This window comes from Coptis chinensis, chromosome 3, assembly GCF_015680905.1.
Source record: "Coptis chinensis isolate HL-2020 chromosome 3, ASM1568090v1, whole genome shotgun sequence".
Lineage (NCBI taxonomy): Eukaryota > Viridiplantae > Streptophyta > Magnoliopsida > Ranunculales > Ranunculaceae > Coptis > Coptis chinensis.
In genome coordinates, this window is record NC_141458.1 from 39,553,360 (window position 1) to 39,579,422 (window position 26,063).

At 34.4% G+C, this 26,063-nt stretch overlaps 2 protein-coding genes and 1 long non-coding RNA gene across 52 annotated transcripts; 2 read left to right on the forward strand and 1 right to left on the reverse strand.

Annotated features, from left to right (window-relative positions):
* Positions 1-132: 132 nt before the first annotated feature.
* On the forward strand, positions 133-1,858 carry LOC147509567 (uncharacterized). Its single transcript, XR_015218519.1, has 2 exons — positions 133-269; positions 1,570-1,858. It is a non-coding gene; the product is annotated as an uncharacterized LOC147509567 (long non-coding RNA).
* Positions 1,859-2,302: 444 nt separating this feature from the next.
* On the reverse strand, positions 2,303-25,700 carry LOC147509568 (uncharacterized). Of its 50 annotated transcripts, none has more exons than XM_086601840.1 (19): positions 25,533-25,699; positions 24,011-25,400; positions 23,671-23,714; positions 23,460-23,510; positions 23,220-23,385; positions 21,762-21,867; positions 21,056-21,442; positions 20,886-20,913; positions 19,417-19,546; positions 18,204-18,278; positions 14,935-15,732; positions 14,172-14,439; positions 10,104-10,385; positions 7,241-7,354; positions 6,863-6,938; positions 5,341-5,449; positions 4,251-4,451; positions 2,718-2,771; positions 2,303-2,606 (listed from the first exon to the last, which is right to left on the reverse strand). In XM_086601840.1, the coding sequence occupies exons 2-3, from the start codon at positions 24,652-24,654 to the stop codon at positions 23,702-23,704; spliced, it is 657 nt and encodes a 218-aa protein (XP_086457966.1). In that variant the 5' UTR covers positions 24,655-25,400; positions 25,533-25,699; the 3' UTR covers positions 2,303-2,606; positions 2,718-2,771; positions 4,251-4,451; positions 5,341-5,449; positions 6,863-6,938; positions 7,241-7,354; positions 10,104-10,385; positions 14,172-14,439; positions 14,935-15,732; positions 18,204-18,278; positions 19,417-19,546; positions 20,886-20,913; positions 21,056-21,442; positions 21,762-21,867; positions 23,220-23,385; positions 23,460-23,510; positions 23,671-23,701. The 50 variants fall into 50 exon arrangements, with proteins under 50 accessions (XP_086457966.1, XP_086457962.1, XP_086457955.1 ...); XM_086601836.1 differs by having other exon boundaries at positions 19,125-19,546; XM_086601829.1 differs by having other exon boundaries at positions 18,603-19,546.
* On the forward strand, positions 20,467-23,213 carry LOC147509569 (WAT1-related protein At5g07050-like). The gene is made up of 6 exons (XM_086597853.1): positions 20,467-20,648; positions 20,881-20,982; positions 21,082-21,198; positions 21,342-21,444; positions 21,517-21,560; positions 21,980-23,213. Exons 1-6 carry the CDS (start codon positions 20,467-20,469, stop codon positions 22,191-22,193), a joined length of 762 nt encoding a protein of 253 aa, XP_086453979.1. The 3' UTR covers positions 22,194-23,213.
* Positions 25,701-26,063: the final 363 nt, after the last annotated feature.

Here is a 26,063-nt window from a genome sequence, read left to right on the forward strand (position 1 = left end):
TACTTATACTCGACCTTAACAAGTTGTTTCGTTCTTTTAAAGTTGTCTCTGTGATAAATTTTAGAAGTAAAGCTAAAGAAGAACTTATATGGATTTTCGTTGTCCTCATTCTGATCTCAATTATACAACCAGCTAAACTCAAATTAACAGTATGGCAGCTCCAATCAACCGCACGTCAAGTAAAGCTAGGTCTGCTCGGGGTTTGACTCGTTTGGCTCGCTCAAGCTCGTTCCTCTTGCAATGTGAACCAAGCCAACCATCACTAGTTTGTAAGTACACTAACAGAGCTACTTGATTAGTGAAGCCGAGCATAGTGAAGCTCAGCTTGATTAGCTTGAATTCCACCCTTAATTAAAACCAACTGCTAGTTAGGTGTATTTGCAGAATTCATAAATTCCAAGGGATTGCCATTATGTATTTAACTAGTTTTCAAACCCGTCTTACGAACGGGTGCTGTTATATTATAGTGATCACGCATTCAATTTTTTTGCAGTGTGAAAATCCATAAAAAGAAACAACCCACTTGCCGATTTCCCGTTAATTAATTATTCCTTAAGTACTTGCTTTGAGTTTTCGATTTTCTGTTAATTATTTTTTGAGGTTAGTTCGATGTTGTTGCATTCAGTTTTCGATTTTCCATTAATTATTCTTGGAGATTATTTTGTTGCATTTGTATCCTATTTCGAAATCCCGTTAATTATTATTTTATATTAGTTCGATACATTTGCATTCATTTTCCGATTTCTCGTTAATTATTCTTTAATGTTAGTTCAATGTAATTACATCCAGTTTCCGATTTCCCGTTAAGTATTATTTGAAGTTATAGTTCAATATAGTTACATCTAGTTTCTAATTTTCCGTTAATTATTCTTTGAGGTTAGTTCTATGCAGTTGTATCAAGAATTTGCCGTTAATTATTATTCAATGTTAATTCAATGATTTGCATCAAGTTTCTAATTTCTCGTTAATTATTCTTTGAAGTTAGTTCAATGTAGTTACATCCAATTTTCGATTTTCAGTTAATTATTCTTTGAAGTTTGTTCAATATAGTTACATTTAATTTCCGATTTCCCGTTAATTATTTTTTGAGGTTAGTTCGTTTGAAGTATTTGCATTTATTTTTGATTTCCTATTAATTATTCTTTGAGGTTTGTTCTATGTAGTTGCATCCAAAATTTCCCGTTCAATGTGTATGTAGTTACATCCAGTTTTCAATTTTTCTTTAATTATTCTTTGAGGTTAGTTTGATCCATTCGCATCGAGTTTCCAATTTCTCGTTGAGGTTAGTTCGATACATTTGCATTGCGAGTTTCTAATTTTTCGTTAATTATTCTTTGAAATTAGTTCAATGTAGTTGCATCGAGTTTCTCATTTCCCCATTAATTATTCTCATTGAGTAAAGTTCAATTTCTTTTTTTTTGAAGTTAGTTAATGTATTTAATTCTAATTTCTTATTTTCCATTAATTTTTTTTTTTTGAAGTTAGTTTAATGCATTTGCTTTTAATTTTTTATTTTCCATTAATTTTTCTTTGAAGTTAATTCAATACATTTTAACTGCGATGTTGCAGGTATATTCAAGAACATTAGCACTGACATGTGTACTGTGCAGTACCTTAATCCATCAAGATTGTTCCATTGTCCCATTTGCCAAAGAACTCAAGAACTTTTCATGGTTTAGTATTTTAAGACCATCTACTTAATGTAATTCTTATTAGTACCATTAGTACGTAACACACATATCTAATTAACGTAATTCTTTTGGCTTGCTATGTATATAGTTGATGATCAGCTGAATGAAGTACCCAAACATTTTAAAAGAAAATCAATTCTATTATTAAGGTGTATTGGGTTTTCAAATTGGTTTGGGCCTTTCAATTATTTTAGTTGTCAAGACCTTTTTCTTTGAAAAATGCATTATTTGTGTAAAAATGAACAAACTTGTGACCGGGAGTTGCTACATTAATTAGCACATACATACGTTAAATCAAATAAACAACTGCAAAATACATATTTAGTGAGCATCAAATTATATTTTCCATTCAACCACAGATAAACTCGACGTTCCTTCGTCGTATACTAACTATAAGCACCAAAAACAAAAATCAGTATAAGTGGGAAATCTGGAAAGAATATCTCCACTATTTTTTAGAAAGCTGCAAAGACAATTCGCATTCATTGAATCCGGCATCATAGCTGCACAAATGTGTCTAATGGTAATTCGAGATGCCAAAATGACGCCATAATCTAAATAGACTTAAACATAGAAAGACATCAATACAACCAAATGAAATACAAAAAATATGAGAAAGAGAACACATAAACAGTCTTTCCTGGTGTCAAAAGTGAGGACGGTACCAAAAAGAGGTCACATTATAAGAGCAACCGCCAAAGTATGCCCTCAATACAACATAAGAAAAAGACAGTAGATAGAGTACACAACATTGTATACGATCATAACTTTCCTATAAACCCCATAAGAAGACCCTAATCACACATCCAATGTCAGGCGTCATATTTGTAAATCTTATTTCTTGAGGAAACTTAATCTTGAAGTAGGTAATTATCTGATTCCTTGAGGAAACTTAATCTTGAAGTAGGTAATTGCCTATTTTAACACCGTTAAAGAGAGTTAGTACAAAACGTAATAAATATTGAAGAGAATAAGAAACTGAATATTTAGAATAAGTGAAACAAAGACAAAAACAATCTTATTCACCTTTATATTCTCCTCATTGAATTCTTCCTCTCATGGGTCCAAATGTAGTAACACCTTCTCATAGAGACAAAGGAATAACTTGCAATGAGTAATACATAAGTAGAAATAGGAGCAATGCCATGCACAACTATGAAGAAAAAGATAATTACTGTACAGATTAAGATGGATTAACCCATGCAAGAAAAATCATAAGCGGACAACAAAAACCGGCAAGAAGTTGAAGTAGTACTTGAACTCCAGTGGAGAGGTTGAAGGTTCAACCCATCTCGATCTGGACTCAAACAAAAGTAAGGTTCTTTTGGTTCAAATGATCCTCGAAAGGGTTCATTGGATGCATGCCCCTATCCGCCATTTGGGAAGTTGTGAGGCGTTTTTTCTTTTAGTATATAACAATGAACAATAATGAAGTCGACTCAAATATATATTTAAGTAATTAAGCTTGGTCACCAATAAGAGGAATCATATTGTACTGGATGCTAGAATAAAAAAAAGGTAGGAAAGATGTAGCTACTCTATAATTGCATTTTATACTTAGACTATGCTTAAATAGAGGTCCTAAATAAAGTCTCATACTCTTTGTACCTTTTTTTGAGCACCTTAGCAGGTGCATTGTTGCATATTGTCAAGCGAAAATTTTGATACGCTTTAATCTATTTGATATAGTTTCATGATCAGTATTAACTTGTGTCCTTACTCTTCTACCTCGTGTGACATCATCTTCTAATAGAAATATTTCCAAGCTTTCTTGGTATTTCGTTACAACAAATTCCCAACTGCATACTAAGAAATAACCCCTTCTACAAATTAAATCCAAACCCATAGAGAAATCATATTTACACCATTTTATCTTTTATTCTATTAGTAAAACAATAATTTAAAATAATTAAAATTGGTTTACACCATTTAATCGTTTAATTAGTAGTTTCAAGTTTGAAAATGGAACGGCTCAACGCGACTAAAATAGGAAATCAGCAGCCGTAAAGGAGTAGGAAAACTGGATCCAAGTCAACTCATTTTACGTGGTCAAGACCATTCACCTATTCTTTTCCACCTGTTTTATCAAAGATTTTATTTTAATACTAACCAAGCACTCCATGACCACCATAATTAGCTTAGTACACAAAGGTTTAGTCATCAGGGTCACTATCAACAATCTTTCCAATAAACCAAATAGAAGCAGTTTTATTTCCTAGAAGAATTGTCAAAAAACTTCGAAATGTGACTTCTTCTCTAAGTATGATCCTATAATTAATTAGGAGACCCAATAACATAAGACGCTGAAATAACCCTTAAAAAAATCCCCTTTGGTACTATCTAATATAAACATCCTCACCGCGAGACTATGACCCCTCTACGGATGAAGTCCTTCTAAATATCATATCCATGTTATAGGCTAATGACTACTCATCTGGTGTTAGCTATTACATAATCTTTCGATAATTTCAAGTTATAGAAGAACCATGAGAAAAAGAAAATAAGATCGATTAATGAAAGGTACATGGTAACAGAAATTTGAGATAAAAACAAAGGTACCTAGATAATTAGTACTTGGAGTTGCCTGCTTGCATATTAGATTTTCTCGATCTCTTGGTTGAATGTTTGCACTACTTGATACACTTAGCAGAAAAGGTAACAATCTAAACATCTTGAAATCCAGCACACTCAAATGACCATTTGCTCATTACAGTGACCACAATTTCCATAGCCAAATCCATAGCGGATCCCCTGAATGACCTGCATCATAGAGATCACTATTATATACTAACAAATGTTAAATTTCTTAATAATTTGAAAGAACAAAAGAAGACTAATAATACATGATTAAGCATAACTTGTCTACTGTATAAGCATATTCTACTATAGATTATGGTGCCTAAATTTTCTTCAATTGCCAAGCTAGAAATAAAGAGTTCTCTTTTATGTATTTTTGTGTCTCGGATATGGTTTGCAATATCTTTGCGGCTTGGATTCAAGTGAAAAAAAATCAAATTCATCAAATGCAAAAAACATACCCACTACCACTGCAAACTGATTTAGAAACAACAAACTAATTCAGAAACTGTGTAGAATATTATGTGTTTCTCTTGTGAATACTGGATCATTTAAATATAGTAATATACTACAGTTGGACACTTTATCATGTCAAATATACTACTCGGGTCGTCTCTGTATTTTCTTTTTCTTAGATATAAGTATTAGTTTCTAACTAAGAAAAAGTCAACTAAAATTAATCGAATGGATTGAATATTGCTTTGCGCCAAAATAAACAAACACACCTAAGAAAGATTTTGATCTGTACAGTCATCTTACATAATTTGTACACAAACACACACCCAAGAAAGAATATGTTTACTTAAGTTCCACGGTTTACTCATCTCATATCACATTATCTGCGATGGACTTAATTTATTTTTTATTTTTTTTCTTGTAGACTTAATCACCTTGGTCTCATTGTAATAAGAAGCACAAAAGATATATATAGGTCCAGCCATACATTAAGCATGTATAAAATTCAGATGCGATAACTTGCCATGAGATTATCATGCAGTCAGGTTACTTTACCAACAAAGAATTAAAAATTATATTTGAAAAACAAAAAAGAATATGGGGATTAAGTGCTCACGGGAAGAAGCATGAGAATGCCAACAATGCCTAGTCAGTTCCATTTGTTTGAAGTGCTTGTTTTTCCTTATCCGTTAGTTCATCTCCCAAAAGAGCTCTTTGTAGCAACCCTAAAGCAGTAGCTACATCAATGGCTAATAGCCGAGTGCCTTGCCAAAAGTCCTTACCAAGCAATTATCTTTATCACAATTAAATTAAAATAACGAATTGGAATGGAAATGGGTTATAAACAACTTGCCCACTATAAAAATTAAAGCAAACTTAAGATAAGAAAAGAGTAGAATTAACACCTCATTGCAGCACTATATTAGAAAAGAATTCTTGTACTGTATAACCCTATATGTTCATTGTATGCTTTCATATTCTCCAATCGTAAAAGTCAATTTCAAACCTTAGCATGTATATGATAACTTATTCATCTCGAGCAATCAAGTTTACAGAATCTCGATCAATTGTGCGAGAAGATTATGTAACCATGGAGATCTGTTCTAATATTTTAACCTCTTAGATGGACCTTGGTCAATGATAGGGTCCACAGTACTTGTGTCTCAGTCCCTTGCTGTTTTTCAAAGCCTTTCTCTCGCCTTTATTGGAGACACATAGCCTTCGAATGGTGGTGAACGAAGGAGGGACTGGTCCAAATTGTGTGAATATAATATATTACGCAAAACCACAATTCTTCTAAGAGAATTGCTAGCGTCCCGACCCTTTAAGGGGTAGGACGGACTGACCTACTATGAGACAAAATTAAGTGAAAGTAAAATGACTTGACCGGTTATTTGATTCAAAATTAAAAATAAACTTAATACACTCTCTTAAACTCGCTCACCGAAGTTCATCGGAAAAATAAATGCTCACTATCCACAAAGAAATAATAATTCAATGAAAATCCACTGTATAAACAACAACTTTCAAGTAAATATATGTTTATGTTAAAATGAAGTCTCTTGCATAATTAATTAAACTCAAACAAAATAAACATTTGAACACTTTTGTTTTAACCCAACAACTTTGAATCCCATAAAAAATTGTTTTTTCCACTTTGTTTTTCTTCACTTAAGATTGGGTTTGAAGGTTATACAATCTCAAACATTTTTTTTTTTGAAATTTAAAAGAATTTGGAAAAGGTGTGTAAACCCATTACCGGATCTGACAATTGACAAAGTTATTTGTGTCTTGGATGGCACCTTTGCAATCACTACTTTATGAAAATCAAATACGTACCATTCGCCAGTGTTGAAAAGTTGTTGGTGGTGTTTGGAACAATGGTGGCTAGATTGGGTTCTAACTAACTGTTATTTGGTTTGAAAGAATATGAGTCAACTCACTGATTTATTTGTTTTTTATTATTGAAAAATAGAAACTTGTGTAAAATGTCAACAGGTAATTTATTTTGTCACGTAGTAGGTCAGGACGCTAGCAATTCTCTTCTTTTAATATTTTTTTTTGTATGGTACAACAATGACTATTGATTTACAACCGAGCAAAGTTGAGAAAACAGGTAATTTAGAAAATCAACTTACCTTACGTTGTAATGATGCAAGAATGTGGTCTACTCGACTTTAGCTTCAAAGGTAGCAGTTTCAAACTCGCTATCAACTGCATCACATATAACATTGTGGCTGCATCAGAGCATAGAAAGATAAACATTGACGTTTAGTAGCAACAAATAACGGGACGTGAAGCATTAAGTGTCATAATGGATGCTAACTTTGAGCCCATAAATTTTATTTGGTTATATCTAGCATTTCTAGTGCTGAAAGGAAACAGGTAGTATTGATGTATCATACTCTTATCCATAACCCACATGCTAGTTCAAAGTAATAGCATAACTAATTCAACGGGATAAATTTTATATGTACCTATGGTGACTGACATTAATGCTCTTAAACTAAACTCACACTCCAATTCAAGGTAAAGAAAGGGTGCAATGAATCCAACACATGATGCCTTGCTGCATCCACATTGATGAGTTGAATTGCCTCCAAAATATTTGCATCGTTCACCATATGTACCTGCGAAAAGGAAGTGAAGATGCATGGTAAGTTTTGTTAAAAGAATTTGGTGAGCTTCCACTGTAGCACCCAACACATACTACTCACAATGACACAATATGATTCCATTCAAGAACTGATATAGAACTATATCATTACAAAAAAAATGATATAGTAATATGTGGAATTACGCTATGAAGCCTACTCATGAGAAATTTCTAAACCAATTGTAATACATTGGGTGAAACGCTTTAACAATTTCGTGAGTAGTTGTTATCAAGTTGTATTTCATTGTATTCTTCGGCCCATAATAGCTTGCATGTTTTGTTGATGTTGTTATGTTAGAATAACCCGCTACATAGCCAATTATGAAGGTAATCGGAGGTTTCGGATAGAGGCAAAAATAGTTATTTATCGATTAATGAACCTACCTTCAAAAGTCACTATGTTAAAATCGACAGTATAATGAAGTGTTCCACCAATTGATATACCAAAACTTAGATATCTATCACTTGACTTAGTAGTATTGATATAAACAATGCACAACTAATATCCACAATACCATTACTCCTAATACTATTTGTCCTATATATAAGCTAAGCAAATGCATCCATAGCTTACAGATTATCTTCATAACCCGCTTATTTGTTATTATGAAGTGATTAAGGGGCAAAATGGGAAGCCAAGGGGATATTTTTGTCTAAATACAGAAAAGATCGAGTTGGGGAGAAATACCAAATCCAACAAAAAATTACACACATAGACGTGGATAGTCTCAGAGAGCTTGAAAAGAGACTGCTATTATATAATTTTCTGGTGGACAGTTTCATTCTGGTGATCTTGCGGTGAAACACCCTAATGGCTATATAGAGATTAAGGATAGGTCCAAAGACATCATTATATCCGGGGGTGAAAATATCAGTAGCTTGGAGGTAGAGAGCTTTCTGTATCAACACCCCTTTGTGTTTGAAGCATCGGTGGTGGCAAGACCAGATGAGCGATTAGGGAGAGTCACCTTGTGCCTTTGTCACATTGAAGCTAGAAGTAGATGGATCAAAGTCTAGTTCTCTGGCCGAAGATATCATGAAGTTTACAGTTAAACCAACCCAAAATTAGATCTGACTTCTTCTTCTCCACCAAGTGAAATCGACCCTTTCTCCTCCAGCAACCCAACTCCCCTACTCTCCAACACTTTTTTTTTTTAACTCTATTTTTTTGTCTTCGCCATCATGACTACTGAAGAAGTTAACATTCGTCATTACTCTGAGTTAAGTAAATATTCTTTCTTAGTAAGTAAACAAACCTTTTTAGTGTAGATTTCTCAAGCAATCAATAAAAACTGCAAAAGAGCAGAAGATCTCACCTGAAAAATTCCTCATCAAACCCCTAGAGTCTAATAAGGTTGAAGAGAGAAATTAATGACTTCTCTAGGTGAGTAACCCCTAGAGTCTAATGAGGTTGAAGAGAGAAATTAATGACTTCTCTAGGTGAGTGATTCATTGATGCAGTGGCCAAAGTGTGGGGTTTAACAACACTTTGAAATGCAAAGTAACCGGCGAAGATTGAGAGAGTTCCAGAGTGGGGTTTAACCGAAAGTTTGTTTGTTTGTTTGTTTTTTTTTTTTTTCCCCGATTACTCGAGGCTCAAAAGGAGTTAGTAATATTCCTGTTTTTTTCTCCCTAATTTTGTGAGTAAAAATCTGACGTGGACACCTTAAGAGAGCTTAAAAGGGGACTGCTATGATATATACTTGAAATGCCTGACTCTGTTACAGACATAGCATGCACTTCTTAAAAAAAATCCAAGCTACTCGGCATTTGTAATGCATACTACGTAAGTATGTACATAGTGTGGGTGTGGGTTGGCACTTCGTTAACTCAAAATGAGTGACCCTGCCTTAACTCTACAATCAATAACAATTAGCACAATACTTAAAGTGCTCATGGAACACTCTAAACCATATATTTATGTGTCCCTCGATGCTCTATAGTCTATACAAAATTAGAAATCACATCCGAGTACGTAATACTTGTATTAAGTAAAAGCATATAAATAAAGATTAATAAAAAAATAAATAAATAATTTTATCTTGATTAATTTGCGAACAAAAAATAAAGTAAATTGGGTAGAACAATCATTTGAGAAAAACTATATATATGCTAAGAACATGGCAAATGAGAAAAACATTAAGGTAGCACTATTAAATGAACTTCTTAACAAATAAAGAGAAAAAATAATATAAGGTAGCACAATTAAGGGGGTGTGTAATATGCAACTAACAGGAGTCCTCCGAGATCAATTAACTAATATGCAATTGTATATCAAGTTGGTTACTTCAAAAGATTCCCAATCGACTACACAATACAATTCACCTGATGGCTAATCCATTCTAAAACAAATAGTATACCTAATTTACTTATTAAAAAAAAAAAGAAACACACAAATTAAGTATTGAAAAAAGTGTCAAATTATTTTTTCTAGAACAGTGATGGACTCTAGATAGATAAGTTGCTCCCACTCTCTCTCCCCATAAATCACATAGCCTTTTATGTTAGCGTCCATCAATTTATCTACAAATTTAATAATAGCAAAAAAAAAAGTTAAAATTAGAGATTCGTTACCTTGAAAGACAAACACAGTACCAATATCATTTTGGCAGCTCAACACGAGTAAAGAATTGTTTTTCATATACCCCCATCATTGGTTCCAAGTCAATACAAACAAAAAATCCTCTGGAAAAATAATAGCAGTTGTTTGGAAAAATAATTACCTGAAGTGAACCATATGAAATATCTTTTGGAATATGTGAAACTTCCTCCTTACTCTTGCACAATAGAGGAGAGCCATCATTACCAGTCTCCCACTGCAACCATGGCAAAACAACACCATCCATTTCAACAGGATGAGAAGTAGATCTTGTAGAGCACCCAGCAGCTTCACTTTCCCCATAATGCAATATAAGGTCTGTGTCTTCAACATTTGAAAGGAAATCATCTATGTATCTCTTTGCATCCTCGGTCAAACACTTGGACATCCAACCTCTATCATTATTCTGGTAAAGAAGGAAAAATACACCAAGCGATCGGGAAAAAAAGAACCAAGTGAAGTAACGTTTACCACAGTTCAAATCCTTAAGTCTTGCTAGCAGCTCATAGTTCAGGATGGAAGAATACCGGTTTGAAATCAATAACTTTAAAAGGCTCATAAAATAATTAGGCAAAAAAAGAGCCAATCAACAATGGTTGAACTAAAAAAATTTCATGTTAGATTTGTATCTATTAAATTCGGAATTAATGAGGATATATACTTGATATTGGAAGTCTATCAAAACCAAACATACATTTTCTTTAGGTAAAATCAGAATCAAAGATTTGATTGCTTGTTTTTTGTGGTAAAAACGCCATATATAGGGCTCAAAAAATTCATTTGAATACTCCGTGAGTCCAAGAAAAAATGCATTTTTTTTATTTGTATGTGGTAACAATCGAAAGAGTTAATTCTAGTATAATTGAATCAGTTCTTTGGAGTTAGATGTTTGTTCTTCAAAACACAAAATTCTCCAATCAGCTAGTTTTTCTTCGAAGAAATACCAATGCCCTAAGCTTCAAACATAACTAATAATTAAAATCAATCTAGATGTGTTATGAGAGGCCTACCTTTCTACCAAGTGATGACTTTTCTTGAACAGCAGGATTTTTTCTCTCATAAGTGAAAACCTTGAATATCATGCGCAGGAGTCCCACATTAGAAATGTTGCACTTATCAACTGTCACGGGGATGAAATGTGATGGGATGGGAAGATGAAGTGTTGTTTGGGTTTTGGAAAGAGGTGTGGTGGGTTTTAGAGTGTTTTGTTTGTCGTGAATTCTTTTTAAAAAAAAAAAAAGATTCTTTGTTAGATTTTTTTTTTTTTTTTTTTTGCAGATTCATTGTTTCCTCTTTTTTTCTCCTGATTGCTCATGACTATGTACTCATCGGAGAATCTCAAGGGTTGTTTTTCATTTTAGTAGTGGGTTTTTCTTTTTTTTTTTGGAACAATCGTGGGTTTTTTAGGCGAGTTTCCATTCTAAGTGGAGACATTTTTTCTCCATTTTTTTTCGTAATCCCTCTCCTGATTTCTCGTGAGTAAAATAGGATACTTAAAATTTGCCTACGTGGACATCTTTATAGTGCAGCAAAAGAGACTTGCTATTATATATATATAAAGATAACACATGTATGGCTTGCCATTAAGTTAGAATTGACATTTTTAAGTTTGAAGATCAAGAAAAACATTGTTACACCGGTGCTGCTGACGTGCACCCTACTCTTATCGAGTTATCGCGACTTGTACGACCCTCAACCTACTTTACCCAGATCAGTTCAATAAAACAGCTGATAGAGCGATCCACGGTATACATATACATGGAGAAAAGTAGCATTCAAATTATTCGCCATCTCTAAAACAATCGACCATGTGCGCTTAAGAAACCAAGGAGGGCCTTTTCCGCCATAAAAGATAAAACCAACCAAGAATAATTTGAGAACCACTTCAACAATTAATGCTTATAAGTTATAATCATGTTGTAAGCATATCTTTAAACCTTCCGTAGAAAAAATTCTAGACGGTGTCAGTGACCAAGATCTAACATCCCTTTCATCAAAAAGCGTTGGCAACAATAATTCTATTTATCTTCTTAGCCCATCATAAATAGAGGCATTAAGTAGCTCCCAATGCCAACAACCCCGATAGCAGATTTTTATATATATACTAGCCATTTGGCCCGGCCCATGGCCGAACTTGCTACATAGATAGCTAATGACTCAAAAGCCTAAAGTCCACTTGAATAAATAATATATGTATATTGATAAGTAATGATTTATTGCATACTTTGTTTGAAGGGTTTATGTTTTTTTAATTTTTTTTTGAAGGGGATTGCAATCTCTCAAACCTTGATCTAGTAAGTGTAATGCGTACATCTTTTCTGGCTGATGCATCAGCAATAGCAAAAGACAAATCGATGTCAATTTCAAATCTAGATGAATATCATGATATAGGTGACAATGAATGTTTGTTTGTACACCATATTGCACCATTTGCAATGTTGTAGTATTGAGACAAATAATAGTTATCACAATATGAATCTTTCACTGGCATGAATCACATGTTACAAGCTGCTCAGTAGGAATTATTTCTATCACAATTTGTTTTTTGACACTCATCTTCCACGCCAAAGGCAGATAAACTATTGTCTTTCCACCAAAATCCCTTCAAAATAATGAAAACATCTTGATAAAAATTCTTGAAGGAGACCTACAACTAGGCTTTTCGTAGATTGAACTTTTGAATCTTAAAGGAGTTATACTATCTAACTTCGGATCAGATCCAGAGTTCAAAAAATATACATTGTAGCACTGATATCATACATAAAAGAAACCACAAATTATATTTAGTACGTAAAGATCATCAACAGTGTTTGGCCATTATATTTTCTTATCCCAAGCAGAAGTACATCCTAGTCCAGCCTTATACAAAATTCTATCCCCAAATTATCACACTATCAATGTCCGGCCAGTTTATAAAATGAGTCAAACTATCTCAGTAACCTAAAGTTGGACTGTCAAGGTACCACTTCTAAGAATTTTATTTCTCATATACAATCAAGAAATCTTTAACCACTATAAAAAATCTATTAGACAAACACATTTTTTTTAATTAATTTGCATCCAGAGAAGCAAAGGACGAAATTGATTAGTCCATTGGGTTCCTAAGGCACAAAGCACACTTCCATTAAAATATATGAAGTAGTATGTTTCTTCGTTGCCCAACATTCTGCACCATACATGCCCGAATTACACCTCCATTTCAACCAAGCTATTCTTATATGGGTAACATCTGCCCCAGTCTTCCCATTTAATGAATGATGTACCTATATCAAATATTCGAAGGTGATCACTTTTAAACATTATTTCCCCACAGTTCTTTTCAAAGCATCGCTTCCCTTACCTTAATGTTGCACTACATATTTTGTTTTTTTCTTAAATCGGTTGGACTCTAAAGCATCTGTCTAATCATTGTTTTCTTTCCTTGTAAAATCAATCAATCAACTAATATTATGCCAACTACAAATAGCATGCATAAACCAAGGGACCTCTTTTTGGGTGGGCAGCTAGCTAAGTGTGTAATGTTTAAGCAATCAACTAATAGCATAAACCCCATCAAAGTAAAACTATAGAAATTTTGAAAAAAAGTTGTACCTTTAAATTTGATGATTGGATTATTGTGTTAAAGAATAAAGAGTAAGCACTTACCACCATCTCAGTTTGATGATTAGAGAACAGCACCACGGTGAGATTTGAGAGAGAGAGGCCGTGAGAAGATGAGCGGTTTTAGAGTTGTCGTTTGGGGGTTCTACGTGAAGAAGAAATATGGGTTTTGTGGAGTCGAGCGAGTCGGCATACTCCATTGAGTTCTAAGATACCAATTACATTTGGTGTCGTGTGTGGTGTGCAAAACTTAATCTAGACACTCAAAAAGTGAGATGTGGAATGGAGTTTTATTTTTGCTCATCATCCTCAAAACAATTATTAGTGTGACCATTACTAATACCTTCCCAAGACCCTTATAAGCGTAAAGGCGTAAAATTCAACCTCCAACAGTACTTATCAATAAAGAAATTCTCGTGCATCATAGTTACTGATTGGGGGTGTCGACTATATATCATTAGATATCAATGGGGTATTCCAATATTGTTTAGTATCCAATAAAACAATAGAATCTATACACCCAATTATTAGTAAACTACACAAATCGAAAAACAATGCAAACCAAAAGAGTAAAAAAATTAAAATATTGTACCTTGAATGGGCTTAGCTGCTTCGGAGGCAGTAGCAAAGTTCCAACTTGAAGCGTAGAACAATCACCCCTTGAGGACAATCTGATAAGTTGTTGCAATCTGATAAGTTGTTGAATCGAAGCTACCTTTGAGATGTGTTTTTTTCCCTATTGATTGTTCTTTGCACTTCTCTCTCTTATTTGGTTACCAAGATCCTTATTTTGTATTTAGTATCAACAAACCATGGCATTTTGGGACATGTTTAGCAAAAAAATGGGGAGCAGCTCCAAACTGCAGGAAAAAAAAAATTAAAACCCATCGTTAGCCCAGAAAGCTAGCTCACACGCCAACTTATTTGCATATTCGGGATAATCATTGACCAAGACATTGTCAAACATGGAACCTGATCTCACCTGGAAGTTCAAGTTTTTTTTAGTGATTAGTGTTTTTATTTGTAAATATCATACCTACCACAACTCAATGCCAACGTATCTCAAATTGAGGAAGACAGAAACCTCTATCACCCTTGATAAAACAATAGAATTGTGTAACCTAAAAAATGAATAAATTTACTTAATACTTTAGAATGACATAAAGTGGACAGGTTTCATCTTTTTGTAATCATTAGTTGTCAAATTTGGGTTGCATGACTTATGTCATCTCTTTTATCTGTTTGTGAAGGATGCACTGATGCTCTCTGTCGGCCGAAAAAGATTTGTTGTAATTGGCAAAGTTCCAAGTCTGACCACAAAAGATGAATTTGGTGAATATGAATGGAGGGAGTACCGGTTCACATTCAAAGAAGAAGCAAATGACATGGAAACATTCTGCCGTCTTCTGGTTGAAATGGAAGAGGAGGATTTGAAAAAAGTGCAAATCTACAGTGGCATTGGGTGAAAACATATGAAGTGCATAAACACCTGCAAAAATGTAATTTCTTTAGATTCCCAAGTCAATTTGATCATTCAAGTTACCTGCTTTGGAGATTGACATTTGCTCCATCAATTCCTTGTACTTAGGACTACTTCAGGAAACTGTTATACATGACAGCTGAATTCTATAGTCTTTCAAAGTAGATGAAGAGAAAATATAGTCGCAATACTCAAAACAAACTCGATCTGATTCCAATGCTTGAGCAATTGGTTGAATTGACATGGGTTGAGCTATATTATGTATATAGATAAAGATATAAAGCCCCCCGTAAAAAATGGTTACATCAACCCTGAAAGATACAGTGTTTTTAATCTTATGACCAATTCATATTTAATAGAGAACTGTAAACATAGTAGTAATGTCAAAAAAAAGTTGACGCCACAATAATGCCAATCTCACACAAGATGCAACAGAAACTGCCAATTGTTAGTTCTTATTACGGGTTACTGAACTTTAATCCAATGCGAACAAAGAAAAAAAAACTTGAAGTGAGTGAACACCAAAATCAATCTAAATCCGCGTCTTAAAGGTAGTAAAAGAAAAAGGGTAGACACACCTCGATCAATTGTATTCACGACAAAGCAAAGCTACGACCGTGGCTCCCATATACAGTTCCACTGCCTTCTCTCCAAGTGTAATAGACTCCCAGTTCTAAAGGAGAAGAAAGTTGCCCGACAAAAAATCTGTTGTTATTTTTATTTTTATTTTGTAAATTGTATTATTTAAGTGTGTTACTAACTATACATAAAACAATCTAACTTGATGCAACCAATACTATATACAAAACGAATGGCAGGTGGAGGGGTAAATCATAGCAATTTATCTCATAAACTGTAAAGGGATTGTCATCAAAATAACTATTGCATTTTCTTTGGTATGTAATTTAATTAATGTATTCAACCTCACCAATACGTGCACATAACGAAAAATAAGAAGAGAATCAGTAGAAACCATTTCTATAGAATTGGACTGTGTTAATGGTTAAATATATTTGACTGTGATTGGGCTCACTAAAAAACATAAAATAATAATAATAAATACAATATTTCAACCCATATCAATATACTTGTATATCATAAATTACGTTTCATTCGGGTACCAAAGATTGAATGAATCAATTTACTCTACAACTTTATCATTTTGTCTCAAACTTTCACTAATTTTTTCTTCTCACTTTTTACCTATATTATATACAACAAAGGAATTGGTTAAGAAACAATACTAACCGCGGATGAGGGCTTTGCAGCTGATTGTCAAGACTCTTGACCTTCATAAAAATCATTGGGCTTTCATCTTTTTGCTCTTAAAATGAATTTGAACTCGATTAGAAGCACCTTGTGTTGATCAACAGTGAATAAGTAGAGGTGGGGAATCAATTAAGTGTGGGGTTTTGACTTTTGATTTGAGATAATAATAGAATTTCGAGAAGGGTTTGAATAAGGAGGGTTTTCACTATGATGTCAAGAACTATTGTTGTTGGATATGTATTCTGTTTAATGAGTGAGGGAAGAAAGGGTTTTAGTGGGAGAAAGAGGTTTTGTGGTTTTCTTTGGCAGTGGCAGTGCTTTAATTTTTGTCCTCCTCATTTTCGTAATCTTCCTTTTTTCTCTTCTGATTTCCAAAGAGAAGTACTTTTGTAGTAATATTCCTTTTTTGTCACTCAAATTATCCTTGTTCTCACTAGTAGCATTTGAAGAGAGTTTGTCCCTTAATAGCTAATGTACCGGTAGTAACCCCCTTTTGATCAAAATACATGAAGGCATGCCAATTAGCTACACAGGTGGTAGAACCCTACTTCAGTACATCGGAGATTTTCTTAACTTGTATGGCTGTTGTACTGATGCTTTGAAAAATTGGGGCAGAAGTATACTCGTTACCCTCCCTAATATTCTTATCCTTCTCCGTTATAGGTTAGGGTAACAATCAACCCTTCCATGAGTTGCTGGACAGTTGGGTCAGAGCTACAGTGCAATTTGTGTAGACCATTAATGAATAGCTTTGTGATTGTTCTAATACTTTCAATTAACTTCATGCAGCCTGTGTTGTTGTGGCTATTGTTTCGGATTCCGTCAAGGTTATAACAGGTGCAAGGTTATAACAGGTGCAGTCATGGCTATCTTTTCAGGTTTGGTATTTTGGGGTTGTCCAATGACACCAATGTAACTGGCCAGGATACTGAAGCCACCGTCTCGGTTTCCTTTAGTTTGGGAAGGATCATAGGTGACTTGGGCTACTATAGAAGGGAAATATTTACGGATCTCATATTTAGTGGTGGATTTCGGAAGCTGATATTTTGGAGTTTCGACTGTGATCTTTCCAAGCTAAGTGTAACTGGACCATCCCATGAGTTATGAATCCCAAACTAAGATTAGTAACTATGAGCACTTAATAAATGTTTGCATTTCTTCTCAAAATGCAATGTCAATAGTACTGACTAAGATTTGATGTTTTGTGTTAAGAGCTTATTATCCTTTCACTACTTAACATGCAGCCCACAAATTTGCTGGCAATTGGCTAACACAACGTCGTAATTAACAATAATATCAACTTAAAAGAATTCATACTCCGAGTTAATCACAATCTACATACTAATAGAATTCCCCTGAATACAATTAGCTGTGTCAAAGAATGAACATGTTGTTAAAGTAGAATATTCCATACTTATAAATATATGCAATCAAATAAAATGATAATATGGCGAGGGGTAAGGAACCAAATCAAAATATATATCCTCATTTCATCCAAGGGCTTATTCCACTCTCTTACTTACAAAATTATATATCTCACTTATAGTCGATCTTATATTGTAAATAGGTTAATTTAAATGCATTTGGCTAGAAATTCAGATTAAATCCCTTTCTGACATTCCAAGCAAAATTTTATCATCAAGATAGAGGGTACACACTCATTACTAACAATTCATTTATGCGGTCATTGTCAAAGATAGATGGGTCGATGAATGAATGCATTAAGATTCATTAAAAAACTCACATATATAAATCATACTTAACCATACTACCTTACACTCACAGCATACCATTTCCCATACATTATTTCTAACTACCATAATAATCTATGACTTACCATGCACCCAAAGAAGAAAGAAGAAAGGAAAGCGGTACCTTTGAGGGAATATAAGAGTTGCACAGTACTTTGCTTACCGTACAAAATCCACCTTTCACTTTTCTTCATAGCAACTACAAAGCCACAAAAATGAATAAACTATAAGAATATTAAGAATTATAAAATCAATATTTGCTAACAATTGTAAATCGTGCAACTATGCCTAACTATAACAAAAGAGAGTTTGAATGCTAGAAAACAAAAAGTAGATGACTCATTCATAAGTAACTAATTAATCGTGATTAAAATCCCAATCTATTCAGAATACATTAAACTAATAATAATAGATTATGGAACTCAGGGATCTATAATCTTTGAACAACAAACGAAAAAAATTTCCTTCAGACTATGGTATAATAATAAGTTAATGTAAAATGTTGAATAAAATAGTAACTTACATAGACCAAATTGTGGAGGCAAATTTGCAAGAAGCCAAAGTGTTAAACATCATGGCAATATAAAAGAAATGGAATAATGTGTGAATCAGAGACAATCATACATCAGATCATGTAATAGCATTCTAAAAAAGAGGGGAGGGGTTGAGTTAGAAAAAAGCCAATTGAAGTAATATATGAAAAATAATTCTCTAATCAAAACAATTATATCAACAAAACTGCATTCTTTTATATGGGGTGTAAATGAACATCACGACTAAGAAAGGGTTCACCATCATTCCAACGAACTGGAATTTCAATGTAACCAACCGCCTTAATGAATACATCCATAACCTTGTTGTATCATGAAGGAATCAGTAGGAGAGGGAGACTTTCTCATTCCAAAGCAGAAATAATACTGGATATTATACTATATATTGTCTATTTTGTGTGCAAAAAGAAAACAAAACTAGCCATCAAAGCCCGAATGTCCATTCAATTTCAGCTTAATTTTAAATGATAATACATCTTGCAAAATAGCCATACTTGGGAGCCAAAGACGGTTTCATGAAGAAGAGGTATCATAGTATGTAGACAATGCTCGATGCATGGCACAGTTTCCATATACTTTGATGACCTTGAGAGATATATGACAGACTCCAACTATCCCAACCAAATGCCTCATCAATGTTTAGCAGGAACTGAGGAAGATTTATTCCAATTTCCCCTATCGACAACCACTCCCATGTTTTAAAAGTCTACTTCTTAGCTAATGTCAACTATGCTAAAAAAAATTAGTACAAGTAGCAAATCATCTAAAAACTACAGTGTATCTAACCCGTGCTTTCACGATGGTGATGGGGTCCAATGCATGCTGTGTACCGAATGTGTGTGTACCCATTAATTGTAAAACTATGAGCGAGCTCAAGAATAGTAGGACACATTGAGAGTTTCACCCTTTGCCATTCCTGGATACTCAGGAAACACACTAAATCAGCACTCCACAAATAAAAATCAATATAATTACACTTCGCAGTCATAGTAGCAATTAAGACGCATTTGAAAAGGTCAAGCCAACATTGCACTTGGTGAGGTCTCGAATGGCAGTATCAAAGGAGACATCAATACCAAGCGCAAAAACAGTAAAAGTGTAAAACCCATGCCTTCATTCCAAGGCCTAAACTAAGTTACGACAAATTATAGTAGAAACATGTTTTTTGACGTACCACAACTAATTTAAGCCGATTAATCATAGAACTTAACTAAGTACTGGACAATACTATACTAAAAACAAACAATGCCTATTTTATCATTAGAGCAAACAATTTAGAACCTAACAATGCACAGGTCTAAGTTTTATAACAATATTACTACTTGATTGAGTATTCAAGAAGAATACATGCCTTAAAATCATATGTTTATCTTTTTAGCTATCCCACAAAAGATAATTGCATTGTTTTGTATTGTGTTGTTACTTTGTTAGCTTTGAAACTTGGTCCTTTTGTTGTTTTTGAACGCTTAAAGTGATACCATACATTATGCAATGTACTTAATCATAAGATCATCTACTATTAATGTAGCATGAGCTAATGGAGTAGCGGTAGAGGGCCAAATAAAAAATTGGAGTTACACTATAAGTGCATCTGATAGTGAACAAAACTAAGCATATGAAGTTGTGCATCTGATATTATGAAGTTGGTTTTGAGTTTCTTTGTTCCTCTAATATTGAACAAAACATATGCCTAGCAAATGAAAATTATGCTAAGTTCTCCCACCATCATCTATATGTACAGATGCATCTTGTATCCCCTGTTTTAATATTATAAGCAAAGAGGTGAAGATATACACCAAGACTCTAAGAGCCATGGCATTTGAAGGATGCGAATTAATGGCGTCTTATAGGAGGTTCAAATCGCACCTCCTCATGGTACTGGCTCAAATGGTATATACATTTCTGTACTTCATTACTGAGGCCTCCTTCAACCATGGAATGAATCATCATGTCTACATAACCTATCGACATATCCTTTCTGGTTTAGTGATGCTTCCTTTTGCCTATTTCCTTGAAAGGTACACTAACATTGTTATTAAAACATGTGTAGATAATTTTACTGAATTTCCTATGCTTTACATATGGACGAATACTTTAGTACTGCAAGAATGTTGCAAATATTTTCAGCATCTAGTATAGTCTCCAATGGATTGATTCAGTTCTTACGAAATGATCAAATTGAAAAAATAACTGATTCCTTCTCAGAATTGTTAATTCTTGTTAGTATCTAACAATTTCAGTTTGGTGAAGCTTACCTGCTGGCTTGCTGATCTTTTATCCTTCCTGCAAAAAGTTAAGGCCAAAGCTGACATTAGCATTGTTTGCAGAGATATTTGTTCTTTCTCTCCTTGGGTGAGGATGCATTAATTAAACTTGTATGAAATAAGAAAAGCTAGATATATAAAGTGTCAAGTTTGAAACTTACTAACAGGTGTTTCATTGTATTCGCAGGGTTAGCGTGACTCTGAACATGTACTTCGCAAGCTTGAGATACACCTCTCCAACCTTTATCGCATCAATGGTCAACACTATCGCTTCCCTAACTTTTATAATCACAGTTGTACTAAGGCAGGTATATTCTAACCATCAAAGAATTGAAACATATAGGTATTGAAAATAATACTTGAAAATAAGTTGTTCAGTGTCACTGACAAAGAGATGGATGCTATTACTAACTGTTAACCAACCGCACCTGGATGAATTTTGTGCAGGATGGAGAATCTTGACATTAGGAACACCCGCGGAATGGCAAAAGTTGTTGGAACCATAGTTTCCTTAGCCAGTGTCATCACCATGACACTGTATAAAGGACCTGTAATTAGAAATGTATAGGGTGCTTTAATTCATATCCAAGGAAATAGTACGATTCATGAGAATTGGTTGAAGGGGTCAATCCTCACAGTAGCTAGCTGCATAACATGGTCTATATGGTACATCATGCAGGTATTAGCTCCTCTCCACAACCATTTATTATAGCATAGATATAAGAAATAAGGAAACATGTTCTTTGTAAGATTTATAGAAGTGCAGGCCGAAATGTTCTATTCATATTTTTCCTATTTTTTCGGAAATGTCCAAATGATGAATAACCAAATGTTCTCTATATATAGAACGATATATCTACAACTCACATACTGGTGTGAACAATGTAGGCAGTCACATTGAAGAAATATCCAGCTCAACTTTCTCTGACAGCATGGATGAGTTTCGTCGGTGGAGCACAATCAGCAGTCTTCACTGCATTCGCATAAACATAAACCAAGTGCATGGAAATTGATTTAATATTGACTTTTGGTCTATAATTTACGGTGTAAGTAGCAAGTTCATAGCGTTCATTTACTTGAGTTAGTTGTCTACAATCTGTTAAGATAGATTCTGAAGTTTATCCCTATGACAATGCATGGCAGGGAGTGGTATGTTCTGGTCTGATCATCTTTATTCAACTATGGTGCATAGAAAAAAGAGGCCCAGTATTTGTGACCATATTCAACCCCCTCTCAACAATATTGGTAGCATTTCTAGCATATTTTGTCCTTGGAGAAAGACTGTACACAGGAAGGTAAATACACGGGCAGTCGTGCATGACACCCTATAAGTAAAACTAAAATTCATGAGACATCATGTACGACTTAAACCACTGTACTAATGGTACAACTTTGCTTTTTCAGCATACTTGGAGGGTTTATCGTGATCGTTGGTCTGTACATGGAATTATGGGGCAAAAGAAGGGGATCAAACACCTCAGGTCAAATCAGATGCAGAGTCCAGTTCTGATTATGAAGAACAGAAAGAAAGCAAGATAAATGGTTGAATATATCTATCAGGAAGAGAGTTACCACTTCAAGAAAAAAAAGGATCCACTAAAAAGCAAATCTATAAAGAAAAAAAGGCCAGATGTGAACAATGCTTATTTTCTGTGTTGAGTTTTTCTATCTTAACATTTTGACAAAGTTCTGAAGAGTAGATCAATGTTTGTTAATCATCCATGCTAAGTTGCTAACTGACCAATTCTACAAAGATCCTAGCTAAAGATATTTGTAAATTGTGTTTTGCATTGCACTCTTTCTATTTCTTTAGTACACTTGGTTTGTTTTCCCAGCTCCTAAGCTTTAAGCCTCTTACTTCACATTAATTGATTTAATCCATCATCTTCAGATTAGTAATAATTAGAGCTTCTAATAAGCACTTATACAGTTATACGAAATGCATGTTATAGATAAATTACCAATTGGTTATAGATAACCATTATATAACAATTTTGAATGTGTATCTCGAAATTTGTAGGAACGTGTTATAGATTCATAGTTATCAATCATGGGACTCCATGGACAAAAAAATTAAGTTCGTCTAGATATCGATTTTAGCTGAATGATTAGATGAAAAAATTGTAATTTTCCTAATAATTGTAAAACCATTGAGTATTTGAAATGAACACAGTTAATAGCTAAAGAAGACAAAAGAAGAAGTAGCGGTTCATTAATCAATCAACAACAGAGTTAATATTTAAAGAAGACAAAAGAAGAAGTAGCAGTTCATTAATCAATCAACAACATAATAGAGAAAGGTAAATAGAAAGGGCATGAAATTACTTGATAAAGGCTTCGTCCAAAATAATTTTCTCTTTAGGAGTCCATTCAAATACAAATACCAAACACAAAGACCATGTATTTGTTGTGACAATACTAAGCTGTTGCATCCACATTTTCACATTCGTAAGCCGATTACTTAAAGTGGAGGAGAACATGTACAAAAATCCTGGAATGAAAATGAAAAGATGTTGAAAATCAACATACTTGCATATAAAAAGATAAAGGCAGTAGATACCGTACCACATAGCATTCTACTTCAGAATCATATTAGTCTTTGAATCACTTCACCTGCTGAGATTATTAAAGACCAATTTCATTAAAACCTTTTACAACTCATGTAAGAATCCAACATAACCAAAATTTGAAAAAGAAACTTCAAATACCTCACTTGGGAACTTAAAAATTAAAACAGACACGTGTCCATAATTAAGCAGATGAAAAATTGATTTACCTGTAAAATACGGTCTTGAGGAGAAAAAGAATCAAGTGCCATTCCTGAAAAGAAAAGTAACCAATATTCAGAACAACACCAATAATTGGATTGCGAGGTTTCGCGACCCATTGTGTATTTTTATTGGAGAGAACAATTGAATGATTGTTTAATTTAGAAACCCTAAAGAATGAATCGATTTTTTTGGTAATTAGATGACCAACTGTAGTCTTCAAACTACAGATTGTTCAAATCATTTCTCATCTCAAGAAATTGAGGTTACAATCTTATCTCTGAGAAGGCGAGTCGAAAGACGATAAATGCTTTAAAAAATTAGGAAGCAATCACAAAATTCTCTTACCAGAGATACTTGCTACGTTGCTTTGGATGGCCATCTGGAGCTTTAAAAGGCCGCTTTCCATGCCGCCATGGGCAGTTCAGTGCAGCCATTAGGGCCATGACCATCTCCCGATCCTCAGATAATTCAGAACCAACATGCTCTTCCATTTTGTGTTGATTACGAATTACAGGTTGTGAGATATTCTTTCCTTGCCTCTCCACCACTTGAGATTGATTACCACTCAAGGGGTTTGAGATTTTCTTTCCTTGCCTCTCTACCACTTGAGATTGATTACCACTCGAGGGGTTTGAGGTCTTCTTTACTTGCCTCTCTACTACTTGAGATTGATTACCACTTGAGGGGTTTGAGGTCTTCTTTCCTTGCCTTTCTTCCACTTGAAATTGATTTCGGCTCACTGGTTTATTAAAGGTCTTATTTCCTTGCCTCCACGGGCAATTTTGTTTAGCCATTAGAGAGTACACTATCACCCTGTCCTCAGATTCGAAACCTTTCCCTTGTGATTGCCTTATACCAGGACTTTCACTTGAAGACTTCTCAGGAAACTTCCTCTTACAATTCATGTTATTCTTGAGTTTCACAAACTCCATACCCAATTTTCCCCCAGATACGCCAACCCCACTATACCTGAGATCAGATTGAGACATATCATTTCCCAGTGAAGTCTTAGCACTGGTTCTCTCTGTGTCTCCTTGTTTCAACTTACTCCCATTGTTAAAAGAACCGGCCGAGGTTTGACGACTTTCTGAATTAGCATGTGTTACAATTCTTCCGCAACCAGGGGGGTAATCTCTGCAAGCCGAAATTCTCCTTCGAGGAAAAAATTTCTCACGCGCATCCTGATCATTAAGACGTCAGCAGAAACGGATATTTTAGTGTCATCTGATATCTCTAGCTTTACTGATCTGTCAGGTATAACAGAGTCCACTGGTAACTTCATTGCCGCAAATCTTTGGAAGCAGGCTCATCTGTATCACTCACGTGGTCAGACAATTTGGTTCTATGCAAGTTCTTTGACACGTCTTCATTCCCAGAATTTGAAGCTTTTATAGGTTTTACCGATACCATCAGAGTATCCACAGACATTGGTTCCAAATTCTCCAAAGAAGTCGTAGGTACACCTTCTTCCTCCTCTTCCAATTTCTCAACACCTCAATTCCCATTCAAATTCTCACCAACCCGCGCCGCAAATCGCCCACACCCTTTGGGAAAATCCCTCTTGGCCGACACACTCCTTCTCTTAAACTTATAAGACTGAACATCTAATCCAAAACCACCCTTTCCACCATTTTCTAACAATCTCTTCGTCATAACTACATAACTACATTACCATTCACTTTATGCCCCATCATTTACAAACCCCACTAATCACTTTCCCATTTTTAATTAACAACTGTTCAAACCAAAAAAATGGGCTTAAGTCTATTTCAACGATCATTGCAAAAACATATGTATATAGTGAATGGAATAAAATGACAAAAATGAAAACACTTGATATATAAAAAGTGAAAAGAAGAGATCGAACCTGTTTTGTGGAAGCATCCAAGATTTTAGTGATCAGAGTCGTTGTTGTTGTTGTTGTTGTTGTTGGGTGGCTTTCGCTATATCGTCGTATGTTTTGACTTTTGAGAGAAGAATGGAGAGTTTGGAGGTTTCGGGGTTTTTTTTTTGGGAGGTCGGGGTGGGGTTTTGAGTTTTGACGAAAGGTTTTGGGTGCTGTATTGGGCGCCACTAAAAAGATCGGGCAGCCTCCAGCCCAAGCCCAAACAACAAAGCCCAGTAGTACACCCCCACCAAATCGCAAACCGGAAAAACCTATTCCTTCGGTCATCTCTCTCACGCAAAACCCTTCGCAAATTATCGCGAAACCCTAACCAAAAAAATCCAAAATCCGAATTGAAGCAATCCAATCGCAAAATTGAAACAATCCAATTGAACCTTCGACCGATCCAATTGAAACAATCCATAAACAATCCAATTGAAACAGTTCAGTTCCATAACCAATAGCAAAATTGAACCCGAAAGGTTTGTAGAAAGGGTGTTTGCTTTACTTTGA

Bases quoted from the DNA above. Each gene is read 5' to 3' on its own strand.
- LOC147509568 (XM_086601847.1), bottom strand. From the start codon at position 24,654: ATGTCTCAATCTGATCTCAGGTATAGTGGGGTTGGCGTATCTGGGGGA.
- LOC147509569 (XM_086597853.1), top strand. From the start codon at position 20,467: ATGGCGTCTTATAGGAGGTTCAAATCGCACCTCCTCATGGTACTGGCT. The intron at 21,199-21,341 runs GCAGGTATATTC...AATTTTGTGCAG, and splicing joins ATAATCACAGTTGTACTAAG to GATGGAGAATCTTGACATTA. The intron at 21,445-21,516 runs GTAATTAGAAAT...AATTGGTTGAAG, and splicing joins TGACACTGTATAAAGGACCT to GGGTCAATCCTCACAGTAGC.